This window comes from Saprolegnia parasitica, assembly GCF_000151545.1.
Source record: "Saprolegnia parasitica CBS 223.65 unplaced genomic scaffold supercont2.17, whole genome shotgun sequence".
NCBI lineage: Eukaryota > Oomycota > Saprolegniomycetes > Saprolegniales > Saprolegniaceae > Saprolegnia > Saprolegnia parasitica.
In genome coordinates this window covers 480,467-500,573 of record NW_012156411.1, presented here as the reverse complement: position 1 = coordinate 500,573, position 20,107 = coordinate 480,467, and the positions used below count along the sequence as shown (strand labels likewise).

The 20,107-nt window shown below is 59.1% G+C and overlaps 7 protein-coding genes across 7 annotated transcripts; 3 read left to right on the top strand and 4 right to left on the bottom strand.

The window, feature by feature from the left end:
- Window positions 1–1,177: 1,177 nt before the first annotated feature.
- SPRG_05660 (hypothetical protein) lies at window positions 1,178–2,130 on the bottom strand. The gene is made up of 2 exons (XM_012344375.1): window positions 1,624–2,130; window positions 1,178–1,562 (listed from the first exon to the last, which is right to left on the bottom strand). Exons 1-2 carry the CDS (start codon window positions 2,117–2,119, stop codon window positions 1,201–1,203), a joined length of 858 nt encoding a protein of 285 aa, XP_012199765.1. The 5' UTR covers window positions 2,120–2,130; the 3' UTR covers window positions 1,178–1,200.
- A 313-nt stretch (window positions 2,131–2,443) lies between these two features.
- SPRG_05659 (hypothetical protein) lies at window positions 2,444–4,544 on the top strand. Its single transcript, XM_012344374.1, has 9 exons — window positions 2,444–2,869; window positions 2,917–3,102; window positions 3,142–3,400; window positions 3,461–3,575; window positions 3,633–3,850; window positions 3,898–3,957; window positions 4,005–4,225; window positions 4,281–4,407; window positions 4,457–4,544. Exons 1-9 carry the CDS (start codon window positions 2,492–2,494, stop codon window positions 4,507–4,509), a joined length of 1,617 nt encoding a protein of 538 aa, XP_012199764.1. The 5' UTR covers window positions 2,444–2,491; the 3' UTR covers window positions 4,510–4,544.
- Window positions 4,545–5,003: 459 nt separating this feature from the next.
- On the bottom strand, window positions 5,004–6,045 carry SPRG_05658 (60S ribosomal protein). Its single transcript, XM_012344373.1, has 3 exons — window positions 5,945–6,045; window positions 5,793–5,885; window positions 5,004–5,620 (listed from the first exon to the last, which is right to left on the bottom strand). The coding sequence occupies exons 1-3, from the start codon at window positions 5,945–5,947 to the stop codon at window positions 5,138–5,140; spliced, it is 579 nt and encodes a 192-aa protein (XP_012199763.1). The 5' UTR covers window positions 5,948–6,045; the 3' UTR covers window positions 5,004–5,137.
- Window positions 6,046–6,660: 615 nt separating this feature from the next.
- On the top strand, window positions 6,661–7,482 carry SPRG_05657 (hypothetical protein; the record flags this gene model as incomplete). The annotated part of the gene is made up of 6 exons (XM_012344372.1): window positions 6,661–6,726; window positions 6,799–6,830; window positions 6,879–6,961; window positions 7,014–7,089; window positions 7,142–7,357; window positions 7,415–7,482. The coding sequence occupies exons 1-6, from the start codon at window positions 6,674–6,676 to the stop codon at window positions 7,480–7,482; spliced, it is 528 nt and encodes a 175-aa protein (XP_012199762.1). The 5' UTR covers window positions 6,661–6,673.
- Window positions 7,483–8,546: 1,064 nt separating this feature from the next.
- On the top strand, window positions 8,547–9,320 carry SPRG_05656 (hypothetical protein). The gene is made up of 5 exons (XM_012344371.1): window positions 8,547–8,621; window positions 8,666–8,748; window positions 8,793–8,868; window positions 8,911–9,126; window positions 9,190–9,320. Exons 2-5 carry the CDS (start codon window positions 8,704–8,706, stop codon window positions 9,255–9,257), a joined length of 405 nt encoding a protein of 134 aa, XP_012199761.1. The 5' UTR covers window positions 8,547–8,621; window positions 8,666–8,703; the 3' UTR covers window positions 9,258–9,320.
- A 40-nt stretch (window positions 9,321–9,360) lies between these two features.
- On the bottom strand, window positions 9,361–16,440 carry SPRG_05655 (hypothetical protein; the record flags this gene model as incomplete). The annotated part of the gene is made up of 21 exons (XM_012344370.1): window positions 9,361–9,429; window positions 9,471–9,703; window positions 9,760–9,880; window positions 9,928–10,083; window positions 10,129–10,359; window positions 10,411–10,621; window positions 10,665–11,410; window positions 11,442–11,660; window positions 11,712–11,825; window positions 11,872–11,949; window positions 11,995–12,529; window positions 12,574–13,271; window positions 13,343–14,078; window positions 14,122–14,912; window positions 14,956–15,150; window positions 15,201–15,326; window positions 15,372–15,446; window positions 15,494–15,656; window positions 15,709–15,815; window positions 15,860–16,063; window positions 16,159–16,440. The coding sequence occupies 21 exons, from the start codon at window positions 16,438–16,440 to the stop codon at window positions 9,361–9,363; spliced, it is 6,090 nt and encodes a 2,029-aa protein (XP_012199760.1).
- A 316-nt stretch (window positions 16,441–16,756) lies between these two features.
- On the bottom strand, window positions 16,757–18,503 carry SPRG_05654 (hypothetical protein; the record flags this gene model as incomplete). The annotated part of the gene is made up of 1 exon (XM_012344369.1): window positions 16,757–18,503. The coding sequence occupies one exon, from the start codon at window positions 18,501–18,503 to the stop codon at window positions 16,848–16,850; it is 1,656 nt and encodes a 551-aa protein (XP_012199759.1). The 3' UTR covers window positions 16,757–16,847.
- Between the last annotated feature and the right edge of the window lie 1,604 nt (window positions 18,504–20,107).

The window sequence follows — 20,107 nt, the reverse complement described above, 5'->3', positions numbered from 1 at the left end:
CATACCGGCGCAGCGCGAGCTCCAGCTCCCGCACGTGTATATTGTACTTTGTATGGAGAAGGTACATGACAACACCCGTGATACTGAGACGGTACAGGAGCTTGAGCCACACGAACGTTGGCAAGAGCACCGTCGGCGCGTACAAATGGGTGATTGTGATCGTTTCGTTGGCATCGGTGCCACCAACGTCGTCGCCGATCGTCACCCAGACGCACGCGTGACCGTTGAGCTGCGAGACCAGCTTGTCATAAAAGCACGCGCCATGAAGATGCCATTGCGTCATGTTGGTCGATGCCGCGCAGTTGCAGACGATGGAGCGGACCGGAGGGCTGAAAAACATCACCCCCGGAATGCCCGTCATGACCTCGCCCATGCAGTCGGGCTCTGGCACCCTTCGGGATCGAGAGATGACGTGGCGGAACACGTGGCTGTTTTGGGTGACATCAAAGGTGTACGTGTTGTGGGCCGGCAGCGTCCTTCGGTTGTACCGACTTTGGCTCTCGGTGAGCGTTGACGTGTTAAAATCCGAGTAGTTGGCGAAGACGGCCGCGGGGGAGGACGGCGGGGACCACGGAAAAGCCTCCGAGATGTACGCCTTGAGAGACTAGACGCAGATCGTCGCAATCAGTCGCTGTCAAGGGAGGTGAGCGGGAAGACCATGGAGAGGAGATTGAGAATAAGAATGAAGCGCACAGCGTGGCTGGGTCTGTCGCGGCGCACGACGTACGGAGTCGGTGCCTCGGGTGCTGAAAGGGCGCCAACCTTGGCCGACACCATGGACAAGTGGCGTCCAAATATAGCACCTTAATAAGAACTCATTTGCAAGTGGGCTTTCACCATGGCGAGGAGCTTGACGGCCCTGTATCGCGACGCTCGAGTAATCGCGACGTACGGTGAACGGGCCGTCGTGCCACGGCCCCTCGCGACGGTCCGCGCGGGACGGCCACGACATTGACTATCACGGACGCACCGGTTGTTGGCTCGAAAGGCAATCTGAGATCGACGTTTGATTGGTGAAATGTTTCTTCCCGACGTCTGATTGGCCGAAATGGATCTACAACCAATGCCATCGATAAACGCTGCAGCCGTGTACTAGTAAATGGATTTGGCTTTTGCAGTCGCCAGGCTGTGCACTGCGTAGGTACGTGTAGGCGACGATGACACTCTATCACGACAATCCACTGAAAACGATCCTCTGGATTAGCGCAGAAATCGGCCAAGAATGTGCCACGACGGTGCGCGGAAGAGCAAGGGTGCGTTTTCTGCCTTGGCTGTCGCCGCATGGGCCGCCAACGCCGCGACAGAGAAAGCTTTTTCGTCCACGAGATCGACGAGGCGCACGCCAAAACGCCGCGCGACACGGGAAGCTGACGCATTCGGGTTGCCAAAGACGATGCCGACGTCGGCTGCGAGCAGTGCGAGGAGGTCGTTGACGCCGTCGCCAATGTAGACGATGCTCGCGTTGTCTTGCAGCGTGGTCACGCGTTGCGCCTTCTGAAACGGCGACTGCATGCGCAAGGCGAGGTCGCCGGTGGAGATGCCATTGTCACCAAACACCAAGTCTACCATCGTGCATCATAAAGTAAGTACACGTCGCGGGGCGAAGAAGACGGACGGTAGTACCGTTGGCATAGATGGCGGCAACGGGGATGTCGCCCATGGATGCAGCCAGCCAGTCGCATGACCAGTTGCTTGAGACGAGCGCAAGCGGCATGGAAAGCTGTGAGAGAACCGAGGCGGCGTCGGGCTGGAGCGTCACGAGTGACGTGGCGCCGTCAGCAATCGCAGCATGCGAGAGACCGGCCAAGACTCTGCTGGCAACCACGCGGTCAATCGACGACTTGTCCACAGCGCTGAACGTTCGCAAGAAGGTCGCCAAGCCGCTATGATCGTAGGCCACGGACGGCGACGTGCGTGGAATCGAGGCCATCGCTGGCGTGTACTCGTCCATATATTGCTGGCTGAGCTGGGACCACATAGCCGACGACGCGCCGCGAGCCGCGCACGCCAGGAGCGCAAGGTCTTGGATCGTGTCCTTCGCGCTGATGGTGTCATCAAAGTCGGCGCAGAGCAGCCACGGTCGTCGCGTCGCGTGGCTGCCCATCGACCGTGCTGCCATCCGGTGCAGCATGCCCGAAAAAGACAGGCCGCATGGATTCCGAAAAGGGGGTCGTCACACGCACTCCTCGATGAAACGGTCAACATGCCACTGCGCTTGCACTGTTCGTTGAAATGGACATATATCCAGCGGGTATACGTCTCAGTGCCAGGTACTAGCAGTATTGTATGTACACGAGAGCGTGAAAGAGGAGTTGCATCCATGGGATGTGGTGCTCTCACATGACTCCAATGTGGCGCGTGGTATCATTATCACAAAAGGTGGTGCGGATGCAATCCCATTTTCATGACTGTGAAAGCGCCGCGTGCTCTAATCAGGACTTGTCCGAAATCCGTTTTTGAAACGCGGACATTGACCGGGCATTACGCCATCATGCAGCTGTCCGAGGTGAGCGAGCTACGGGGCCTCATCAGCCTCCTGCGCCTCAACGCATGCAACAGCCCGCGCTTCCACGACCGACAGGACTCGGAGGTCGACCGCATCTTCAACTCGTCGCCCAAGGTCGCGTCCTTTGAGATGCGCTCGTCGTGGATGGAGCGGCAGTCGATCCAAGCGGCGCTGCCGACGCCGACCTCGACGAACGGCGCCGCGCCGCAGTCGTCGCCGCCGCCGCACCCGCCAAAGCTCAAGACCACAATCTCCGAGAAGCGCCCGCCGAACGGCGGCAACAACCCGCCAGGGAAGCCGCGCGTCGTTGTCTTCGACAAGAAGAAGAGCAAGCGGGGCGACTCGGACGACGACAGCGACGAGGTCCGCCTCTCTCTACCTCGCGACCTCTTGACGCAATCGAACGATAGGAGTCGTTTACGTTCGAGCGCGAGCCCGTCGAGTCGCTTCCGTCGGCGGCGACGACGGCGCTGGACGCTGCACTCAAGGGCAGCTCGGGCATGCCACCGGGCCTTGCCGGCACCAAGGCAGCGATTGACTCGCCCGTGCTCTACCTCAAGATCTACCTCCCCAACCGCCAAGAGATGAACCTCGAGGTGCTGCGACGTCGAATACCGCGTCTGATTCGTGTCTAGCTCTACGAAATCTCGACCGTCGAGGAGTCGATCCAGGCCATTCTAAGCACGCACCGTAAAGAGGCGCGGCAGCCGCCGCTCTACTATGGCCACCCCGAGTGCTACGACCTTCGTTTGCACGACATGGACGGGTACCCGGACGAAGACTGTCCGGCGCTGGATCGCTCCCGCAAGATCAAGAATTTCGGCGACAACGGCGACCACGAGTTCTGCCTCTGCGAGCGCCCCGACGCGTGTCCGCCCAGCGAGCACAGCCCAGGTATCCTCATCATCTATCAATCTATCAATCGATCAAGATGGCTTCTTTGCCCATGCGCAGATACGTACCGACAAGGGTCGACGAGCGGTCTCCAGATCAGTTCGCAAGACAACTCGCTCTCGATCCACCGGCGGTTTGGCGGCGCGAGCGACAAGGCGATTCTCAAAATCTTCATGTTTTTGATTTTCATTCTCACGTCGAACCGAGCATTATTGATATGGCGCTGATTTAGGCCCAACGACAATTACACCGTCGTCGCGCTCAAGGACGACATGTGTGGAAAGGACTTGCTGCCCGTGCTCGCGAGGCGCCACCGGCTCCCCGTCCTCGACGAGTATGTGCTCAAGGTCAACGACGCCGAGAAGATCCGTCTGGACCTTGTTTCGGACGAAATCGACCTCGACCGACCGCTCAAGCCGCTCGGGCTCCAAGAAGTCACGCTGGCACGCAGTACGTAGCGCTGCATCCTCTCACTACGGGCGCACATAAGGGTGTAGAGGTGTACGCTGACGCTCCCAAAGTCTCTGCCCACGTCGCGCCGACCTCGGACGCAACCGGTGCGCCATGTCATCATCTCGGATCCGATGGCTCATGGCACATGTAGAGGTCGATGAAAACCCCGCGGAAGCGCTCAAGAACGTGCGCCCGGACCCGTCGACGTTCATGTACAACGACGTCAAGGCAGCCATGTACAAGGAGTGGAAAGTGGTCAAAACCAACAAGTTCCGCAAGCGGCAGCACCGCATGTTTGGCGTCGACTTGCACAAGGTTTACAACAAAAAGGTCGGCGAGCGTGCGATGATTTCGCGCACCAACATCAAAGTGGTATGGAGAATATTGTCATATTGTCATATCTTGTATGATGATGATGATGATGTAGTCGGAGCGTCCCATCTCGAGCATCACGTGGCTGCGCTTTCTCGCCGACCCGTGCGACTTTCAGATCCACTTCAGCCAGCCGGAAGAGGAGACGATCGACTACTCGGCCGAGTCGGCGTACGAGTGCGGTACGGTGCTCAAAATGATGACGCCATGGTCTCATCGCGTCTTGCCTAGCCGAAATCGTCGCCAAGCTCATGTACATCCGCGACATCAACAAACGCAAGTAATCACCTCGTGTCAACGCATCTCACCATCCTGTCGGTGTGGACAAGTTGTCTCTAGTATTTTGTTGCGTATGCTATAGAATGTCTCCAGCGTGATTGCCAATGGGTGCGTGATGGCAGACGTCGGCGCTCCACCAGCAGCGCAGGGCTGTGGTATCGCCATCGTCACATCCTGGCTTGTCGTAGACGCACGCACACAGCATCGTCGGCCCCTGTGCTGCCGATCCGTCGCCGCCCTAGGCTACATCCGACCGAGTACATTATTCACCGCCCGTCTCCGCCCGACGGGCTGGCTGGTTACGACCAGCTTTCTGCCTTTCTGGCCGAGCCAGAGGCAGGAGACCGACTAATTCGAGACTCGTGTACCAGTTGTCTCGTCGCAGCAATGTGGCCTTTCTACCTCATGGCGTGGATTGATGATGGCAAGGATGCTTGATGATGCTGAGAGGGACGACGAGGACGCTGACGAAGCAAGAGCTCAAGACGATGGACAAGGATAGGGTTGGGGAAACAAGAGCATCTCATAGATAACAGCTTAGTCTCCAAGCGTCTCGTTTTTGTATTGGCAATTACAGCAAGATAGTTGCGCAACACAGCAGGTGTAGCATCTCCGTCCAAACTATTTGGTAGCTTAGACCTTGAAGCCACGGCTCTTTCGGCGACCACGGGCCTTTTCGAACTTGCGACCCTTCGAGCGCACGTACGGCTTGACGTGGTCGTGCGTGTGGACCGAGTCGAGCGTCGAGGCGTGGCCGAAGTGGCGGTAGACCTCACGGGCCGTCTTGCGGCCGCGGAGGAGCACCGTGTTGGCACCCTTGGGCGCGCGGAGCGCGAGCTGGTCGAAGGTGAGGATTTCACCACCGGCGGCGAGGACGCGGGCGCGGGCACCCTCCGTGAAGCCGAGGGCGGCGATCGTGAGCTTCGGGACGTCGAAGAGGCGGATGTCGTCCGTGATCGTGCCAACGACAACGGCGATCTTGTCCTCCTTGTTCTTCATGTAGCGAGCGACACGGGCAATCGACATCGGCGGCTGGTTCGTGCGGCTCATATACAGGCGCTTCAAGACGACCTCGTTGAACTTGGCGTCCGTACGGCGGGCCAAGAAGCGGTAGAGCTAATCACAGTAGTGGCATCAGCGCCTGCCTGCGCACATATAGGGTGCTGCAATCGTCGTGTCGCGATCCTCCGGCGCCATGGCCGCCTGTAGCCTGCGAGCTGCATGGTGCCATGGCGGCGCGGCGGATCGCGGCAAGGCGCAACAGCTCGGAAAGCTAGGATGGACGTACGCGGACGAGAAGGTTGAGGTAGACGTTCTCGGACTTGGGGGCCGTGCGGGACTTGCGGCCCGTACTCTTGCCGCCAGCAATGATATCCTTACCCTATACAGCAGCGCAGGATGCATGAGGTCATCGTCGTCGTCCAAGCAGCATCTGCATACCATCTTAGTAGTGTTTTCTGCTAGTTAAACGGAGACTGAAAATGAAAGCGCTAGCGTACCGGTTGCGGGCCAAGAATGAACGCTGACCAATGAAATCGGCTTAAGACCTATCCCTCCAGCGCCAACCAGCGATTATCGCTCGCTTAAGTGCGCTTGGCACCCCGAGTTCATTTGATGTTTGTATGGGTTCTTGTAGCAAAGGCCGTCATCCGGACCCTCGTTAGTAGCGACCAATCCTCTCGGACTCGATGGGCATCCTGTGACACTGAATGCGGTGCCCAGGTATCGCAATTGCTGCAGGTAAATGCACGCAACTCGTCGCGGTGTGTCGGGTGTTGACACGGATCGCAACGAGACACAGCCATGTTGACGATAGTAGACGCTTGCAATAAGCGTTTTGTACAGCATAGTACGGTGGTTGCGTGCAAGGACGTGGCGCGCTACCGTCGACATTTAGTGGGCTGCGGGACGTGGACGCGTAAGGACGGTGTTTCTAGTCGTGCGGTGGGAGCTGTATAAAAGCAAATCTGTGGGAATTAAAATGGATTTCGTGATCGGTAAGGGTAGTGGACGACGCCGCATTAATTGCGGTCAATTAAATTTGGTGGCGCATTTTGGATGGGATTTTTATTTGGGCGTGTTGAGATCGCGCACGGAATGATGGGCAAGAGCATGCTGCTGCGGCGCCTCGCGCGTGGCCCGCCCCGGTACGCCCGCACCGTCACGCAGATGGCGACAAGCGCCGCTTCCACCGATGAGCTGCCAGTGTACCCATTCGATTCATATCCTTTTTCCTTGCCTCCGACGCCTGCCATCTCACCATGCATGGATCCTTGACACAGTCGTCGTCCTACGCACAAGTTTGTGACGCAGCTGCAGTACCAAGGTGCGCGGCGACACGTAGCTGTACATGGCACTCACGCGCATGGGCTAGGCTTCTCGGCGGAGCAGGCGGAGGCCGTCCTGGATGCGTTCAAGAGCACGATGGCCGAGAGCCTCGAGATGCAGCACACGGGGGTATGACGACTGCATATGGCTACAACAATGTGAATGGCGCATGTACTACTAGCTCGCGACCAAAGCCGACCATTTGACGCTCAAGTCGGAGCTCTCAGAGCGTGTCTTCAATACGACGCTCAAGTTTGGTATGCCCATGGAAGGATGCTGCGAGCATGAGGCGACAGGAATGTATGGTAGACATTGCGCAGCGCCACATGAAGGAGATTTTGGACCGCGACTTTAACAACCTCAAGCAGGAGATCCGCATCATCGAGAAGGGGGACTTTGACAAAGTGCTCGCCGAGATCATGCAAGTCGAGAAGAAGTTTATGCTGCACAAGCAGCAAAGCGACACGATCCTCAACAAGCTCACGCTCGCCAACGAGACGCTCGAGCGCCGCATCTTTCAATACGGTATGGACTATATCTCTATCCTATCCTATTTGCAAGCTATGGATACATGGCGTGTAGCGGTGCGCTTTGGCGCAGCCATCACGGTCGTCCTCGCGTTTCTCGGGACGTATTTTGAAAAGTCTTAAGTGAGATCGCACACACTGCTACTATTACCCACTGCGATTGCGTTTTACGTGGAAAGGACGCGGGTCATGGAGAGCGAGGTCATCGTCCTTCTCTACAACGTGGGCACGACCTCGCACGAGTCTCTCGCTATTGGCCAAACCTGCTGCGGTCGAGAATGCACGTACACATAGCTGACACAGAGTCCGAAGAGACCTCGAACAAACGATACTAAGTACAGTGTGGCGACGCGCTGACACCGAGTGCCCTTAACCCTCCCACGCTACAACTATCGAGTAGTAACCGCACCTACGAGGCACGGCTGGGATGCACTTTGCTAGGAAATCCAAGTGCATTTCGCTCTCGCTATGTGCTTGCAAGCACGTACAAGTACACTCTCGACGCCATGTTGACATTGTCCTATCGTGGACGTTGGAGAAGTTGTACATATTGTCATGTTTACTGCCATACCGTTAGCCTTTCGGTGCGCATACGTCGATGATTGTGGGTGCCGACTTTGCTATGGCGCGTGTGCCTCAACCGATGCAAGCTCGTCCACCTCGTCGATAATAGGAAGCAAGGATCTCTGCCGACGTACTCGCATCTTGCTCGAGCCAAGCGGTTGCGTGGACGAGTATCTTGTGGACGCCTTCTTCTTCTTCTGGTACGAGCTCGTGCAATACCAGCACATTGGGCGCGCAATTCTGGCTGCAGAGCATTTACGATAGGGATGATTATTGCTGCGTCATCCCAACACCGGACCTCATACAGAGAAAGCCCACGACCTGCCACGACCCTCGGGGCCTAACGTTGCCCCCTTGTTTGGCGCGATAGAAGAAGTCTCTGATGCGGTCATTGCACGCTACGTGCTCATTTTAGGCTATAAATGATGCATCCGAGTACGTGGCAATGGCCATGGGCAGCAGCTCTTAAGCGATCGCTTCACGTCGGTTCCGCATCCAACGATCTCAAATTGCCCTTTGATGGATGGCCATCACCCAATCATCCGGATAATCCAAATTATCCGGACATCATTTCCTCGGTCGTGACATGCTGCGCAGGTCGACCGGCCTCCATGCGCGGTCGCATGCGACGATCACCCCGCTCTTCACGCCCAAGGTCAAGAAGCATGATGCTGCGCTGAGCGCGCTCCAGGAGCAGGGTACATGGGCGCGTCGCGACGTCTGTGGCCTCATGGACGGGTAGGGTACTCGGGCCCGCAAGCGCAAGGCCTCGTCGATGCCATGGCGAGCGCCTTCAAAGAGTCGTACGACTCGCAGACGACGCTGGTAACGCGACAAGCAGCATGAGGTAGATGCTCAGGCGGTGGTAGCTCACGACCAAGGCCGAGAACAATGCGCTCAAGTCGGAGGTCTCGGAGCGGCTCTTCAACTCGACGCTCAAGTTTGGTATGTCAATCGCACGACCATGGCATCTTATTTGCGAGGTAGACATTGCGCAGCGCAGCATGCGGGAGCTGCTCGAGCGCGACTTCAAGACGCTCAAGCAGGACATCCAGATGATGGAGAAGCTCGACTTTGAGAATGTCCGGGCCGAGATCGCCGAGGTCGAGCAAAAGTTCATCCTGCAGCGCGAGAACAGTGACGAGATCCTCCACCAGCTCAACGTGGCGAGCCAGCGCCTCGAGAAGCGCATCTTGCAGTACGGTACGACCCTCATCCTCCTCATCTCTCTCGTCGACCGTCGCCCTTGACGCTATGTATGCATAGCCATCGGCTTTGGCACGACCATTTTTATTGTCATTGGCGTCCTCGGGTCGCTCGTCGTCAAGGCCTAGTAGGGTACGCGATGCTTCTTTTATACGGATCCCATGGATGTGTCAACCAACTATGCGACCACCTAGCCACAGCATGCTCGGCCCTGGCGGAGGAAAGGACGTGTCATACCTCTTGGGCGGGCAGCGTGTTCTCCGACGCTTCGTCGTCGCGCTTCTTGGTCGTCTCACGGTCCTACGCACCGTATTGGGTCTTGCAAGCGAGGGACGACGTACGTCGGGGCTCTTGACACGTTTGCGCTTGGATTGCTTGGACGACTCGTCCTTGGACTTGGCCAAAATGGGCTCGTGCATCTTCTCGTATTGCTCCTTGAGCGAGACATCGGCCTCGGACTCGGCCCAGATTTGCTCGAACGGCTTCTTGGCCGCGTTGATGTACATTTTGCGGTCGTACGCGCTCGAGACGAGCTGCTTCCATGTCGGGTCCTTGCACAGTGTGCGCGCGTGGCCTGCATACGACGACGACGACGACATGATCCTACTATACCAACCTCCGGCATCGCACCCAGGACAAAGCAGCAGTAGCGTGCACGGGTGAGGGCAACGTTGAGACGGCGAACGTCCTTGAGGAAACCCACGGCGCGCGTACGCACGCACGACATGATGATGATATCCTTCTCTCGACCCTATTCAGCCAGTCGACATACTACGCTCTGGCGACGGGATGGAAGACCTGGAAGCCGTCGACCGTGTTGACTTCGACATCGCTCCAGCCCTTGCCGCTCACAAGGTGGCGCAGCGTCATGACCTGCTCCTTGTACGGTGTCACAAAGCCGATGGACCACTCCTTGGTCTTCACGAGCTCGACCGTTGCCTTGAGGTGCTCAACCTACGTCGTCGATGCAACTCTGACGTCCAGTGCTTCGTGCGCTACCATAGCGATCCCAAATGCCGCTTCCGTGCTGTTGCATTTCGAGCCACCGGGCCCGTCGCGCTCGGCGCTCTCAATGTCGTAGAGCACGAACGGCTGGTAGCACGGGTGCTTGTACACTTGCATGCCCAGCGTATGGAGCCGCGTCGCAATGACGGGGCCGTCCGATAAGATGCCATTGTAAAAGGCCTTGGACGGGAACTCGCGCAAGAACGGGTGCATGCGGTATTGTACCTAGGCATCAAGATATCAAGCGTCAAGGTCTCGCTCACGCCGTCGTCGTACGCGCAGAATGGCCCGGGGCACCCCGCCGTCCGCGAGGCGCTCAAACATCGACCGGTTGAAGAGCGCATCTTGGGCCTCGACACTCTTGACGGTGGCCGGTAGCTGCTTGGGGTCGCCCACAAAGATGACGCGGGCGACGCGTTCCCGGAGTGGAATCAACGTGCTCGTTTCGACCGCTTGCGCCGCCTCGTCAATGATGACGGCATCAAACCTAGAACGACTCCTTATGACACACGAGCAAGTTATCGGGATACCCGCGAGGCACGTCGTCGAGGTCTCCACTGCCGCATTTCGAGAGCGTGCAGGCAATGATGTTGGCTTTGGCAAGGAGTGCATTCGCCGTCGTGCGTTCAAGCATCTGGACCTCTTCTTGAAGACGGCGCTTCTTGCCCGTTATCTCCGAGAGCTCGCGGTGCCACGCCGTCATGTCCTTCTTGGAGGCTGTCGGCGTCTCGCCGGCCTTGGCCTGCGTATGGAAGAGCTTGATCGAATCGCGCAATTCGGTGTGTCGCCGCGTGAGCGCTTGGAACGCTTGGTACTTGGGGTGCGTCTCGACTTGGACACGGACCACGTCGTTGAGGCAGCTCTGCTTGACGATCAACGGCGCATCTTCCGTCGCCGACCCGAGGCGAAGGAGCGAGATCGTATTGGCGTCGTCGCCCGAGACAGCGTGCACCTTGGGCGTTGAAACGAGGACGGGCTTGCCGTCGGGCCCGACAAGCCCGTCGGTCCGAAGCCGCAAAATGAGCTCGTCCACTGCGCCGTTGGACGGCGCGCAAATGAGAATGTGGTTCGTCTCCGGTCCCTTGTTGGCAATCGGAAGCACCGAGACGGTGCGCGGTCCCGACGCCGGGCGCGGCTTGAACATCGGGCGACCGGCCATGGCGCCTTCGAGGCGCTGGCGCGACATGCCCTTGTTCTTGATCTGCTGGATGCTCGTGGCCTTGACCGCCCCTGGCAGCGACGATGTGGACGCGCCCGAGAAGTCGACGAGCGCGGGCTTGACCACCATCATCGCCTTGCGCGGTGACGGCCGTTGGCGTTGGCAGCGAGATCGCAAGAAGACCGCTGATGATGCCCATGATGGTCTTGGTCTTGCCGGTCCCCGGCGGTCCCTGGAGCAAGCTCACGCCCGTCGAGTAGTTGTTGAGAATCGAGTGCACCGACTGGAGCTGGGATGCATTGTATGTCGTTTGCAGCTGGTCCCACACTGGCGGGGGCAAAAAGAGGGGCGTCGTCGAGAGCTCGTCCTAAGCAAAGTGATCGCCTATCATGTACCATACGAATCTCTCGTCGTGCACCTTGGTATCGAGCAGCTTTTGCCACTTGGCGATGAGCGCCGCGGCCCGCTGCACGACGTCGTTGCTGCCCTTGTACTTGCGCAGCTTGCGCACGACGACGCCAATGTTGGTCACCTAAAACCCATCCTAACGCTCTTGTACCCAACTGCTGTGTGCGTACGCGGAGGTCCTCGAGCTTCATCGGCAGGTCGTCTAGAATCCCAAGGTGGGCCATAAGCGTCTTGTCACCCTCGGTGCTCTACAGAGCCATTCAACGCCTGTGGTACGACGAGCAAAAGCGTACCGGCGCGTCCCGCAGCGTGTCAATATCCGAGATCAAGCCCAGCACGGTGCTCTGCGTGCTCTTGTACTTGTATGGCTGGAGCACGACCGAGCGCAGATGCAACGGAATAAAGTCGATGGCCATGAGCGCCAAGTACTCGCGCGCGCTCGTCGTGAGGTTGCCCACAACACGCACGTTCCACTCGGACCCGCCAATCAGCGTGTCGAGAAGCACGACCGGCATTTCCTTGTCGCTGGCCGTCAGCAAGAGCACGCGGACCTTGTCGTCGTTGGTGCCCTTTTTTCGAGAATTTATCGTCGTCCTCGGGCACGTAAACACCCGTGCACGCAATTTCAGCGTTCTACTTGGACATGAGATGTCCATTCTCGTCGCAAATGTCAATTGCACCAGCGTGGACGTGACGCGCACAACGTCATTCTTGCGAATGAGGCGCTTCATGGGCCGCTGCAGGTAGGCAAAGGTGACAACGCGGAGGTTTTCCTTCATCGTCTCGGTCTCGAGCCGGACACCCATCGTTGGGCCGTTGCCGCCAAAGCTAGTGTTTGGAATGGGCATGTCGGATGCTACACATATATGTACCCTTGGGCAATGTCGCACTGGACTTCTTCCAACAGCAGCGGCAAGAACGCGTGGCCGTACTCGATCGACGACGGAAACGAAATCGATGGCTTGGCGAGGTCGGCGCTCGTCGACGTCTTGAAGCGCGGGTCGATCTGAGACGCCAAGAGGATCTGGCGGTAGAACGGGTACAGCGACGACGGGTGCAATGGCTTGCGCATGCTGCGAATGTGTCGGATGGTCCCAATCATCTTGAGCACGGGCGCAGGCAGCGCGTCCTTTGGCGGCTTGGCGGCTTCCTTGGGCGGTGACGGCGCCGACGTCGAAGGGACTGTGGTGGTTGCTGCTGACGCGCCTCCAAAAGCCGGCTGGTACCCGAGCACCGAGACGGTGCGGCTCTTGGAGGGCTTGGCGCTGCCAGATATCGGCCCTTCCTTGGACGCTTGTTGCTCGCGACGCTTGCGAATGGCCTCGTAGTCGACGTCGTCGTAAAAGCTGTCGGTAGCCCGGGGCACCGCGGCCGACGCGCGGTCAAATGTCGTCGTCATCGGCTTCTTTGGGAGTCGCGCAAACGGAACGAGGGTCTTGAACGGGGACGGTCCATTGCTGGGTTTCGTGAGCTTGACTTTCCCAATGGCCGACGACGATATTTTCTTGGCTTTGGCGCGCTGGCGACGGGCCTCCTTCGAGTACCACGGCACCACGTCGTCGTCGCCGACCTAAACTCGTCCTCGGTGACGTCAATAATGTGCGCAGCACCCTCATCCTCATCGTCGTCCGAGTCGATGACAATGGCCTCTCGCTCGCGCGCTTGGCGCACCGACCGCTTGAGCTGCAACAGCGTCTCGAGGCTTAGCCGCAGCGCCGATAGCCCCGCCGTATCGCCAGCTTCAAACGACCACTTGGCCAAAACAGCGGCAATCTCGGCATCGAGTTTTGCGTCAAACACAAAGTCCGACGACCCGAGTTCTTGGGTGATGTAGCCGCAGAGGTCGACGACGCGGCGCTGGAGCGTCGGGTTGGGGTGGTGCGCCAGCTGCAAGAGCGGCAATAGGATGCGGTTAGCAGGGTAGTCCAAACACTCGTGCCGGTCGCCGTGGAAGACAAACCAGAGGCGCCACATGTAGCGCGCGAAGCGTAGCACGCGGACGCCGTACGCCTCGTTGTCGGTCGGCGACAGCTTCTCGAGCGCGTTCATGAGGAAGAGGTGCATGAGCAGCGGGAACCGCGTCAGATCCATCGCCGACGTGGCCGAGGACTGCGCTTTCCGCGACGAGGCTTTGGCTTTGGCGGCCTCTTTCACAATGCAGTTGTAGAGCACGTCGGGCAGCGACTCGAACGTGTGCGTCCAGTGCAAAAGCAGCTCCTTGACGCACGTCGGCTGGAGCCCATGTACGCGCAGATACATGAGCGTCGTCGCCACGCCGCGCAAGAACGACGGCATGTAGCTCGACACGAGGTTCTGGTACGGCTCGGTGAACGACGTGTAGCTCTTGTTGGCGACGCCGCCGCCGTGCATGATGAGCCTAACGCGATGTCGACGCGGACGCTTCGTAGAGAATCGTGTACCGTTTGATGCACGGGCGCAGACGCGGATGGGACGTGATGAGGCAGAGCGTCATGTGCTGGGCCACGATCGGCGTACGGAAGATGTTGCCGAGGCCCCGCTCCGTCGTCTCGATCGTCATGCGCTCGACGTACGGACAGAGCACGTCTTGGACCATCTCGAGACCCTCGATCGCGGCCGTCGCGTCGGCGGGCGGACGGCACGAAAGCTGCGCCGCGACACCCACCGTCTCGAACAGCACCGCGTGCACGACCAGCGGGATCTTCTCGACGTCGGTCCACGAACAGAGCGCTGTAAAGAGGTCGGAGACCCACGCAATGTCGCCGAGCCGGTCCGGTTGCATCATCCACGTGTCGCGCATGAGGTAGAGCTGCTTGCGCAAGACGAGCGCGACGGTTGTCGCGGCCGCATCCACGAGGCCCATGACACTCGACGTCTGGAGCGTCACCAAGAGAACGTCCATCCAATCGGAAGTAAAGCAGGACGCATTGCGTTCGTCCATTGGCGCGTCGTGCAGCGTGATGGGCCACCAAAACCGATGGCTCAGCGTGACAATGTCCAGCGTCTCGGTCTCGGGGAGCGCGCCGACATCGGCCGGCTTGGCGCCTGGCAGCGGCCGCACCAAGGACGACCGTGCCGTGTCGAACGACGCTTGAAGCACATCGCAGAGAACGCGCGTTACAGTCGTGCGCAAGACCGACTGCTCTGCGTACAGCGTGGGTGCATCGTGCAGCAAGAACGAGAGCAGTTGCCGGCGCACGTCAAAGTACAAATGCACGGCCTCGGACGCACTCTACGCAATGAGGCTTTAAATCGTTTTACAGAGAGAGACGTACGTCTTGGTGGGGCGGGCGCAACGACGTGAGCAGCGGATCGCAGAGCTCCAGGAGCGCTTTCACGACAAACTCGCGCCACGACGTGGTCCGACACTGGGCGTGGAGCATGTCCCAGACCGTCGCAGCATCATACGACGTGTGTTCCCAGAGCCGAAAGCGGAGGCTCTTCATGAGTACACCGTAGCAGCGCGCGACCTAGGAGGATCTCGCATGAGTTTGCATGCTTTATAATGCAAGAGGCGTACAACGAGGACGACGGGCGGCGGCGATTTCGGGTTGACGGGGTTGGCCTCTTGGAGAAAGGTAAAGACGAGGTCCGGCAAGTTGTCAAAGCGCCGCAAGAGCTCGGCGAGCATGTTTTCTTCCAGTGTCTACAGGAGGACGATCATTTTCTTCTTCTTGATCGAATATCGCACCTGGAAGAGCGCATCAAACGCAGCCCAGAGCACCTGCGGCGTCGGGGTCCGTGTGCACTGCGTGCTGTCCATAAACTGGCCAAAAATCCATATGACACAACCCACGACACGATGGAGCGTACCGCAGCGAGGTCGTACGCGGACGCGAGGTCCAACTCGAGCATGGACACGTTGTACTGCTGATTCTCGAGAAGGTACATCCACTCTTCGACGACCGAGACGATCGGTGACGTTGATTGCAGCTCGATGTGCCCGAGCTTGGAGAGGACGGTCGCACTCCACGCGCTAATGCGTCCTCATCGTCACCATCAAGACCGCAGCAAGGGAGAGAGCGCACCGAAGCACCGAGTCGGGACACATGAGCAGCATATACAGGCCAGGGCATTGCTTGAGCTTGTGCCAGTCGCAGAGCTCGAGGGCTTCGTCGGGCTTCTCTGCGATCCACTAGACACATTTGTAGTAAAACGCAAGGAATTGCGATGGTGTACCTTGTGCATGGGCTTGAGGAACCGAAAGTCGCGGAGGAGGCGCGGGTGCGTAAAGAGCTCATAGAGCCCCATCGTGAGCTCCTGCCCGCGTTGCTTCTTGACGAACGAGGTCGTGCTCCAAATGAGCTTGAGCCGCTCGACGTCAGCATCCACGAGGAGGCGGAGGAAGAGCTTCATGGACTCTTCCGTGTACAATGATGCAAGCTCGGTTTGCAGCGTCAAGAGCATCGCATGGTACCCGTCAATGCTAGAACGAGGACGACGATGAGCGAACGAATACAATGGGATCGCCGTCGTACCAGTCGGTGTAGCTGACCGTAGCTCTCGCGGATCCATGTGTCGATGTGATTGCCGGCCGCGCGCTTGTCCATGAGCTGCAGCATGAAGGCGCTGAGTTCCGGAAGCCGGCCATGGCACCACCAGTGGCCCTTGCCCTCGGCCTTGAGCTTGAAGAAGAAGGTCCCAACGCGGTTGAAGAGCTCCTTCCTCGCGGCTGGCGCGCTTACGCCGGCGAGCCCGAGTACCTCGTCCGCGAGCTCGGCGACCGTCGCCTCCATCTCCAGGTCGTTCCGGCGCTGCATGACGGCCTGGGGTTTCCCACCAAAATGCAATCTATTCCCAGGCCGATCTTTTCAGCCAATCCCAGCCGCTCAACGACGGAATTCGACATTTTAGCCAATCCGCATCGCGTATTTCCCAGCAACCAATCGCCCGTTGAGAAATAAGCCCACTTTGCACAATAAGTTCTGATGGCCACGGGTGCCAAGGGTGCCAGGCCGAGCCAACGACGACGAGGCTGCATCGAGGTGTCGTCATGCTGCTTGGCACCAGAGCCTTGCACTGGTGGTGGACCCGCCAGCTAGCGACGAGCGCGGGCGGGTGTCGAGCCCACTAGTATCGAGAGGCAATCGCATTGGATTATCACGTTACGCACGATGCAAGCATATACAAGTGGACAAGGGTCTGGAGAGGCACGAGGCGCAGCTTCTTAGACCAACACTTCGGCGTCCGCGTCTTCGTCCTGCACCTTGACAGCCGTGACCTCGTCGACAGCCTCGTCCTGCAAGACCGAGGCCACCACCGGCGTGCGGCTCTTCTTGGTCGCAAGCACCGCCGCCGCGATCGCCACGACAAGCGCCGCACAGGCGACGGCAGCAGCAGCAATGTTCGCGACACCGACGCTGGCGGACGCAGCGCCGGCGCTTTGGACCGAAGCAAAGTTCGACACAGCCGCCGGGGCATCCGTGGGGGCGTCGGTCGTCGGGGCATCCGTGGTGGCATCGGCGACAGCGTCCGTGGGAGCGGCGGTGACTTCGTCCGACTCGGTCGCGGCGGTCGTCGGGGCATCCGTGAGAGCGTCCGTGGCAGCGTCCGTGGAAGCGTCCGTGGGAGCGTCCGTGACTTCATCCGATTCGGCCGTGGCAGTGGTCGGGTCATCACTGGAATCTTCATCGTCGTTCGAATCGTCTGTCGGCTCATCCGTGACCTCATCCGACTCGGTCGTGGCAGTGGTCGGGCCGTCTGTAGCTTCGGCGGGAGCATCAGTGGGAGCATCAGTCGGCTCCTCCGTGCGAGTCTCAGACGTTGCCGCGTCTTCGTTGGCGCTGGCCGTCACCTCAGTGGGGGCGTCAGTCGGGGCATCCGTGGGAGCATCGGTTTCGGCGTCGGTGGGAGCGTCGGTAGGAGCATCAGTGACCTCGTCCGACTCAGTCGAAGCCGTCGTTGGCGCATCCGTAGCAGCCTCCGTGGGAGCGTCCGTGGGAGCATCCGTGGGAGCATCAGTGACCTCGTCCGACTCGGTCGAAGCTGTCGTCGGCGCATCGGTGGGAGTATCGGTGAGGGCTTCAGTCGGCTCCTCCGTGCGAGTCTCGGACGTCGGCGCAGCTTCGTTGCCGCTAGCAAGCGTCTGCGAAGCAATCGGAACGCACCCAAATGCTCCATTGCCAAGATCCGAGCATTCCGTGTCAACCGGCAGCGAGCACGTCTTTGTGATCGGGTCGTAGGACGGGATGCCTGGCACGCAGTCGGCGGTGGCTGTCGCATACGCCAAGGGGCAGACACCAGCCTTCGATGAGCCCGAGCACCCGTTGCCCTTGATGCAGTACGTGGCGTCGCCGAGGACGCTAACCTCCGTATCCGTGCACCCAGCTGTCGGGAGAGAGCCCGACTCATCAGTTGGGGTCGTCGGGGTCGTCGGGGTGGGCGTCTCCAACACGCAGCCGAAGGCGCCGTTGCCAAGGTCCGTGCACGTCGCGTCGGCCGGCAGCGAGCACGACAGCGTCAACGGGTCAAACGACGGGATGCCCGGCACACAGTCGGCAAAGGGCGCAGAGCTCACCGAGGGGCACACACCTGCCTTTGACGAGCCCGAGCACACGTCGCCTTGGATGCAGTACGTGGCGTCGCCGAGGACACTGACTTGTGTACCGTCGCACTCCGCCGCCTGCTTGGCGCTCTTCGTAAGCTTCTTGGCGGCCTTAGCGACCTTGGCAGCCTTCTGGACGTTGGCGTGCATGGCGTGCTTGGGCTGCGCATGGGCCGCGCGGTTGTGGCGCAGGGCGTGGGCGCCGACGGGCGCCGCGTCGGCGTGGAGGGCGAGGATGACGGCGCAGACGCAGACGATGATCGACTTCTTCGAGAACATGGTGCTGCTGCGGAGGTCGAGCGAAAATGGGAAATGAAAATGAATTGCCACCGCGTTTGCAGGAAGATCGCTCGGACGAGGAATCTTTGGTGGAAGCCAATCAAATCGCTGGAGGTGTCGCATCTTTTGCGCAGGCCAATCACAGGGCAGGCAAGGGAAACCACTGCGCGCGGATTGGCTGGAATCGCAACGACCGACCTAGGCGACATCGTCCAAGAAAGATCGCAATAGGATCTCTGCCGTCGTAGAATACCAACTATAAGACCTGAATCGCGACAGAGTTGAACTACTGCGAACTGTCGACATGGCTACTTGGCGTTATGGAAGCTTCTACTTTGCCAGCTTTGCATCGAATTCCGGACCACCCATCCATCTACATACTTTATCAAGGCCATGGATATATGAGCAGTACCGACGGAGCCATTGACTCGCCATTCAATCCGCGTTGTTACCCGCTTGCCTGATCTAGAGTACCAGACAATAATGCAGAAGACGCTCATAGTTTTGCTCAAGAGACGAAAAGAAGTCGCAGAGACGTCCAATTTGTCATGCGCCAGGCAAGCAACAGAGAATGGCAATCTTCCGCAAACTATCCACATCGTGCTTTGCAACGTTAGAGCTGAATCAATAGGGCTGAATACGTCGCTGTTTACTTGATCATTATGTCCCGGCAAGGATATTATGTGATGCGGAATACTCCTTATCTGTTGGTCCACGTAATCGCTCTGAGGATATGTTATCGGCTCGTCGTTCGATGATACAAGTGTTAGCTGTAGCCAGCTCTATGTGGTGGTGCTCGGTTATCGTAGCAAGCTCTGCAAACTCGTCTCTCGCTGCGCCTCCATGTAAAGAAAGGTGTAGAAATGTAAACTCAAGCTCTCACTTTTAGCCCTGGGGTCCGCCACCAAATGTGTACCAACAACCTGTGGCTCTTCCTGTACCAACAATTCTTCAAGTTACTCGGTGCAATTTGTGTCAATCAGCATGATTGATTAACGGGTTACGAACTCAATGCAAGTATACAAATGGAACGAGAGAGACGCGCGGCACAGTGGCAGAGGCACTTAGCACTCCAACACCTCGACGGCCACATCGTCGTCCTGCTCCTTGACAGCCGTGACCTCGTCGACAGCAATCTCGTCCTGCAAGACCGAGGCCACCGCCGGCGCGCGGCTCTTCTTGGTCGCGAGCACCGCCGCCGCGATCGCCACGACAAGCGCCGCGCAGGCGACGGCAGCAGCAGCAATGTTCACGACACCGACGCTGGCGGACGCCGCGCCGGCGCTCTGGACCGAAGCAAAGTTTGACACAGCCGCCGGGGCATCCGTGGGGGCGTCGGTCGTCGGGGGCATCCGTGGTGGCGTCGGCGACAACGTCCGTGGGAGCATCAGTAACCTCGTCCGACTCGGTCGCGGCGGTCGTCGGGGCGTCGGTGGCAGCGTCCGTGGGGGGCATCGGTAGGAGCGTCCGTGGCGGCATCCGTGGGAGCATCAGTGACCTCGTCCGACTCGGTCGAAGCCGTCGTCGGCGCATCGGTGGGGGCGTCGGTGGGAGCGTCGGTGGTGGCTTCAGTCGGCTCCTCCGTGCGCGTCTCGTCGGTAACG